The sequence below is a fragment of the Amblyraja radiata genome, unplaced genomic scaffold (genome assembly GCF_010909765.2).
Source record: "Amblyraja radiata isolate CabotCenter1 unplaced genomic scaffold, sAmbRad1.1.pri scaffold_761_ctg1, whole genome shotgun sequence".
NCBI lineage: Eukaryota > Metazoa > Chordata > Chondrichthyes > Rajiformes > Rajidae > Amblyraja > Amblyraja radiata.
The window spans coordinates 48,668-55,092 of NW_022630773.1; the positions used below are offsets into that span (position 1 = coordinate 48,668).

At 54.7% G+C, this 6,425-nt stretch overlaps 1 protein-coding gene across 1 annotated transcript; it reads right to left on the reverse strand.

Annotated features, from left to right (window-relative positions):
• Positions 1-4,433: 4,433 nt before the first annotated feature.
• LOC116970331 (NACHT, LRR and PYD domains-containing protein 3-like) lies at positions 4,434-6,067 on the reverse strand. Its single transcript, XM_033016997.1, has 4 exons — positions 5,734-6,067; positions 5,247-5,333; positions 4,924-5,091; positions 4,434-4,743 (listed from the first exon to the last, which is right to left on the reverse strand). Exons 1-4 carry the CDS (start codon positions 5,961-5,963, stop codon positions 4,656-4,658), a joined length of 573 nt encoding a protein of 190 aa, XP_032872888.1. The 5' UTR covers positions 5,964-6,067; the 3' UTR covers positions 4,434-4,655.
• Positions 6,068-6,425: the final 358 nt, after the last annotated feature.

Here is a 6,425-nt window from a genome sequence, read left to right on the forward strand (position 1 = left end):
GTGGAGGGAGGGAGGGGTGGGGGAAGAGTGTAGAGGGAGAGGGAGAGGGGTGGGGGAGGAAAGGGAGAGTGGAGGGAGTGAGGGGTAGTGGGAGAGAGGAGGAAGAGTGTGGAGGGGGAAGAGTGGAGGGAGGGAGGGGTAGTGGGGGAGAGGGGGGAGAGTGTGGAGGGAGGGGAGGGGTAGGGGAGAGAGGGAGTGGGGGAGGAGAAGGGGAGAGAGGGGGAAGTGTGGAGGGAGGGAGGGGGAGAGGTGGAAGAGAGGGGGAAGAGTGTGGAGGGAGAGGGAGATGGGGTAGGGGAGAGAGTGGAGAGGGAGAGAGTAGTGGGGGAGAGGGAGAGGGGGGGAGAGTGGGGGAAGAGTTAAATTGAAATCTTTTTATTTAGTTTTCAAGACATAACAAGGTGCAAAGTTGTCCATGTGTTACAGACAGAGTGTACAGAGAAGGAGAGGGGTGGGGGGAGAGTGTGGGGTATGGGAGAGAGGGGGAAGAGTGTGGAGGGGTAGGGGAGAGAGGGGGAAGAGTGTGGAGGGGTAGGGGATAGTGGGGGGAGGGAGAAGGGTGGGGGGGGAGAGGAGGAAGAGTGTAATAATAATACATTTTATTTATGGGCGCCTTTCAAGGGTCTCAAGGACCTTACAAAATGGGAGAGTGGGGTGTGGGGGGGAGAGGGGGGTAAGAGTGTGGAGGGAGAGGGAGATGGGTGAGGGGAGAGAGGGGTGGGGGAGGGTAGGGAAGAGAAGGGGGGAGGAGAGTGGGGGTGGGGGGAGAGACGGGGAATAGTGTGGAGGGAGGGATAATTAGGGGAGAGAGGGGGAAGAGTGGAGGGAGGGAGGGGTAGGTGGAGAGGTGGAAGAGGGACAGATGGGTAAGGGGGAGGAGGGAGATGGGACAGAGGGGTGGGGGAGAGAGGGGGAAGAGTGTGGAGGGAGGGAGGGGAAAGGGAGAGATGGGGTAGGGGAGAAATGGGGAAGAGTGGAGGGAGGGAGGTGGGTGGGGGGAGGGGGAGAGAGATAGTAGGAGTAGGGAGTTTTCAAGACAACAAGGTGCAAAGTTGTCCATTTGTTACAGACAGAGTGTACAAAAAGAATAAATAAAAAACAGAGAGGGAGAGGGGTGGGGGGAGAGAGGGGGAAGAGTGTGGAGGGAGGAGGAGATGGGGTAGGGGGAGGGAGGAGAGGGGTAGAGGAGAGAGGGAGATGCGGTGGGGGGGGAGGGGGAGAGTGTGGAGGGAGGAAGGGGTAGGGGAGAGAGGGGGAAGAGTGTGGAGGGAGAGGGGGTAGGGGTAGAGAGGGGGTAGAGTGTGGAGGGGTGGGGAGAGAGAGGGGAGGATGTGGGAGGGGAGAGAGGAGAAGGGGGGAGGTGAGAAGGGGGGAGAGTGGACTGAAGGGGGGGAGAGTGTGGAGGGAAGAGTGTGGAGAGAGGGGGAGAGTGTGGAGGGAGGGGGAGAGTGGGGGGGAGGGGAGGGAGTGGGGGGATGGAGATGGGGGAGAGGGGGAAGAGTGTGTCTTTACTTTGTGTACTAGTCATGTCTCTACTATTTATTTCATTCCCCTGACATGTTTTTCCTCTACCTGCTAAATTTTTGTAAGGTGTCCTTGAGACTCTTGAAAGGTGCCCATAAATAAAATGTATTATTATTATTATTAAGAGTGTGGAGGGAGGGGGAGTGGGTGGGGGGGGAGGAGGGGGAAGAGTGTGGAGGGAGGGAGGGGTGGGGGAGAGAGAGGGGTAGGGGAGAGAGGGGGTAGAGTGTGGAGGGAGGAGGAGATGGGGTAGGGGGAGAGAGGAAGAGGGGTGGGGGAGGGTAGGGAGGCGAAGGGGGGGAGGAGAGTGGGGGTGGAGGGAGAGAGGGGGTGGAGGGAGAGAGGGGGTGGAGGGAGAGATGGGGAGGTGTGGGGTAGGGGAGGGGGAGAAGGGGTAGGAGAGAGAGGGAGAGGTGGAGGAGAGGGAGAGGTGGGGGAGAGGGAGGGGTGGGGGAGAGGGAGAGTGGGGGGAGAGAGAGATGGGGTAGGCGAGAGAGGGGGAAGAGTGTGGAGGGAGAGGGAGATGGGGTAGGGGAGAGAGGGGGAAGAGTGGAGAGGGAGAGAGGGGGGGAGAGTGGAGGGGGAGAGAGATAGTAGGAGTAGGGGGGAAGATAGGGAGGGGGTAGAGGTTTTTTTTAATCAAAATCTTTTTATTTCGTTTTCCATTTGTTACAGACAGTGTACGAAAAGAATAAATAAAAAACAGAGAGGGAGAGGGGTGGGGGGAGAGAGGGAGAAGAGTGTGGAGGGAGAGGGAGAGGGGTGGGGGGAGAGTGTGGAGGGAGGGGAGAGTGGAGGGAGGGGGAGAGGGGAGAGAGTGGGGGGGAGGAGATGGGGGGGATGGAGATGGAGGGGGGGGAGATGGGGGAGAGAGGGGGAAGAGTGTGGAGGGAGAGGGGTGGGGGGAGAGTGTGGAGGAAGAGTGGGGAGGGGGATGGGGTAGGAGTAGAGAGGGAAGGAGGGTGGGGGAGAGAGGGTTGGGGGTGGGGTAGAGAGGGAAGGGGGATGGGGGAGAGAGGGAAGGGGGAGGGGAGATGGGGGAGGAGAAGGGGGAGAGGAGATGGGGGGAGGGGAGAAGGGGGCAGAGGAGATGGAGGGACAGGAGATGGGGGGAGGGGGGAAGAGATGGGGGTGAGGAGAAGGGGGGAGAGGAAATGGGGGAGAGGAGAAGGGGGGAGGAGATGGTGGGGAGAAGGGGGGAGGGGAGAAGGAGAAAGGGGGAGAGGAGATGGGGGAGAGAAGAAGGGGTGAGAGGAGATGGGAGGGAGAGGGGGGAGAGGAGAAGGGGGGGAGCAGTGGGGGGAGAGGAGACGGGAGGGGGGGGAGAACGGGGGAGAGGAGATGGGAGGGGGTGAGAGGAAGAAAGGCTGGATAGACTCGGCTTGTAAGATTGAGGGGGGATCTTATAGAAACGTGCAAAATTCTTAAGTGGTTGGACAGGCTAGATGCAGGAAGATTGTTCCCGATGTTGGGGAAGTCCAAAACAAGGGGCCACACACACAGTTTAAGGATAAGGGGGAAGTCGAGATGAGGAAAACATTTTTTTTCACACAGAGAGTGGTGAATCTGTGGAATTCTCTGCCACAGAAGGTAGTTGAGGCCACACAGTTCATTGGCTATATTTAAGAGGGAGTTAGATGTGGCCCTTGTGGCTAAAGGGATCAGGGGGTATGGAGAGAAGGCAGGTACAGGATACTGAGTTGGATGATCAGCCGTGATCATATTGAATGGCGAATGGTGCAGGCTCGAAGGGCCGAATGGCCTCTACTCCTGCACCTATTGTCTATGTTTCTATGTGGTCTGCCGTTTAGCAGAGTGGGGTGGTGACAGCTATCGGTGGAGGAAAACAGACAATTCCATTATTTTGATTCATCACAGCTCGTCCAATGTCTTCGATGACGGAGCTCCTGGAAAGGTGTGATGATTCGCAGCTGCTGGATTTGACAAATCATTACCGCAAGAGGCTGGAAGCGGCGACTCAAGAGGCGGTGGAGAATGTCGTCTTCGTTCTAGCGTACGAGAGATATTTCAGTGAACAAGAGTACAAGGTAGGGAGAGGAATGGATGAGTGGGTAACTTCAGCCGATACACAAATGTTTTCATTCACAAATATTGTGGGCCTAAGAGTCCATTCTTGTGCTGTCCTTGTTGTAATGAGTCGAGTCATATACACGTCAAGGTACATGTTTATTAAAGTCCACTCACTCACACAATTAATCTGCATGGTGTTACAGTAACTAGCAGCTACTCAAATGACCAATAAACATAATATGACATAGTGTTCATAGCAAAAGGATTTAAATATAGGAGCAGGGAGGTTCTGCTGCAGTTGTACAGGGTCTTGGTGAGACCACACCTGGAGTATTGCTTACAGTTTTGGTCTCCTAATCTGAGGAAAGACATTCTTGCCATAGAGGGAGTACAGAGAAGGTTCACCAGACTGATTCCTGGGATGTCAGGACTTTCATATGAAGAAAGACTGGATAGACTCGGCTTGTACTCGCTAGAATTTAGAAGATTGAGGGGGGATCTTATAGAATCTTAAGGGGTTGGACAGGCTAGATGCAGGAAGATTGTTCCCGATGTTGGGGAAGTCCAGAACAAGGGGTCACAGTTTAAGGATAAGGGGGAAATCCTTTAGGACCGAGATGAGGAAAGCATTTTTCACACAGAAAGTGGTGAGTCTCTGGAATTCTCTGCCACAGAAGGTAGTTGAGGCCACAGTTCATTGGCTATATTTAAGAGGGAGTTAGATGTGGCCCTTGTGGCTAAAGGGATCAGGGGGTATGGAGAGAAGGCAGGTACGGGATACTGAGTTGGATGATCAGCCATGATCATATTGAATGGCGAATGGTGCAGGCTCGAAGGGCCGAATGGCCTCTACTCCTGCACCTATTTTCTATGTTTGGATGGCAGGCAGGCAGCACCGGATATCTGGCATCATCATCAGCATCAGCAGCGCTGAGTACCCGGGTGACGTGACAGCGGGCAGGGCCGCCTCTGTCGTCACCGCCCGGGAAGCGTCGGGGTTTAAAGGGGAGGGAGGGCGGCCGTTTAAAGGGGAGGGAGTGCGGGGAATCGGCCAACAATATTCCAGTCCCCAGGGCGGTGACGTTTACACCACGAGATGTTCACACGATCACTGTCAGTCCGGGTCTGGGTTCCTGCAGCGACCTCAGTTCCTTCTTCCCGGTTGGACCGAACTTATTCCCCCACAGCCTGAAACAAGTGGAGGAATAAAGAGGAAATAAACAGATGAAACAACAGTGTCAATAACAGGGACTGGGGTTAATATTTCAACAACATTTACAGAACAAAATCACAGGAGAAAGAAGCCCGCGGATGGATGGATGGATCCCCTGATATTTGATCACATTAAACATTAACACAAACACTCACATGATCCGCTTCAGTCTCGGGAGGGTCAGTATGAGGTCGCGGAGGGCGGGGACACATCGGTCTGTGAGGGAGTTGACTGCCAGGTACAGCTCCGTCAGTGAGGGCTTTGTACTGAGGGTGGAGACGAGATCCTCGGCTCCAGAATCTGTGAGACCGACACTGTCCAGCCTGGAGATGAGAGAGAGTGAGGGTGAGGGACACAGAGAGACAGGAGACGGTGCAAATCCCCAGTGTTTATCAGTGACACAATTACTGATCATATTAATGTTCAGTGTCAGACACCCAGTGAGTGTAAACGCAATCTCTCACAGTCTGGGACTTACCGCAGTGTCTGTATTTTACAGTCTGGGTTCCTCAGAGCCGCAGACACCAGTTTCACTCCAGAATCTCCCAGGTTGTTGTATCCCAGTCTAAACACAAACAGACAGAGTAAGAAACAAACCCCGAGGCTGAGATAGACAACTTCTCCCAAAGGGATATTTCTGGAAACACCTCAGCACATTATTGAACAAATCTGTGTGAATGTGGTGTTTGGTGACTTACACCATTTATTCTCATTCCCCGACCGACGACCAGGAAATGTTCCCTGTGCAGAGAACGGCGGCAGGCAACACGCACGACCCGGGGGAAGGGGTCGATCACTGGTGACCTGGGGGAGGGAGGGGTAAAATAGGAGGGGTGCCCCCCCACCCCCCCCCCCCCGGGCACAGTGACGGCCGCTCGGCCCCACAGAAGGGGTTCTGGACGGACGGAATAACAAAATAGTGGAACAATTTTACAGTTCAGTGTTAGCATCAAACGGACAGTTACCTCAATTCCTGACACTTGTGCAGAACCGGTCCCAGCCGCTGGAGACCTTCACACTGAATGCAGCAGCCCCCCAGATCGAGGCATTTGATTGTATCACAGAGCCTGATGACATGAGACAGGACCATACAGTCAATCGGGGTCAGTCCCAGTCCACGGAATGAAAGCGTTTCCACAGATCCCAGTGTCTGCTGAGCCAGTGCAGGATTCTGAGACTCAAACAGGTAGTGCATCGTGTTCAGGAGCCTCCGTCTACCAGCTTCACGCTCTGTGTTTCCAGCCCGGCGTTTAACCTCCTCCTTCACCCAGTCATTCACTCGGCAGATTGTTTGATGAGGGAATTTACCCAGAAACTCCTCCAGGATCCAAGCTGACCGTGGGGAGGAGAGACCAGCGACAAAACGGAGAAATACTTCAAATCGCCCGTCTGAATTGCCATGGGCTTCAATGAGGAGTGTCGTGATATCCCCGGGATCTACAGTCAGGAATTGTGCGAGTGCGGCTACAAACTCTTGGATGGTGAGGTGCGGGAAGGTGTACACCACGCTCCGGGCTGAATCCTCTCTCTCCAAAAGTTCCATCAGGAACCCGGACAGGAACTGGGAAGGCTGCAGATTGTATTTGATCAAATCTTCATCTGTGAACACAATGTTCTTCTCAGCCACTCCAGTGAAGGCCATCTGACCAACCCTCAG

What these genes read in the sequence shown, in the direction of transcription:
- LOC116970331 (XM_033016997.1), bottom strand. Translation starts at nt 5,963, where the DNA reads ATGCACTACCTGTTTGAGTCTCAGAATCCTGCACTGGCTCAGCAGACA. An exon ending in TGTAAAATACAGACACTGCG is followed by an intron (nt 5,092 to 5,246) that starts GTAAGTCCCAGA and finishes TCTCATCTCCAG; the next exon opens with GCTGGACAGTGTCGGTCTCA. An exon ending in CCGAGACTGAAGCGGATCAT is followed by an intron (nt 4,744 to 4,923) that starts GTGAGTGTTTGT and finishes CACTTGTTTCAG; the next exon opens with GCTGTGGGGGAATAAGTTCG.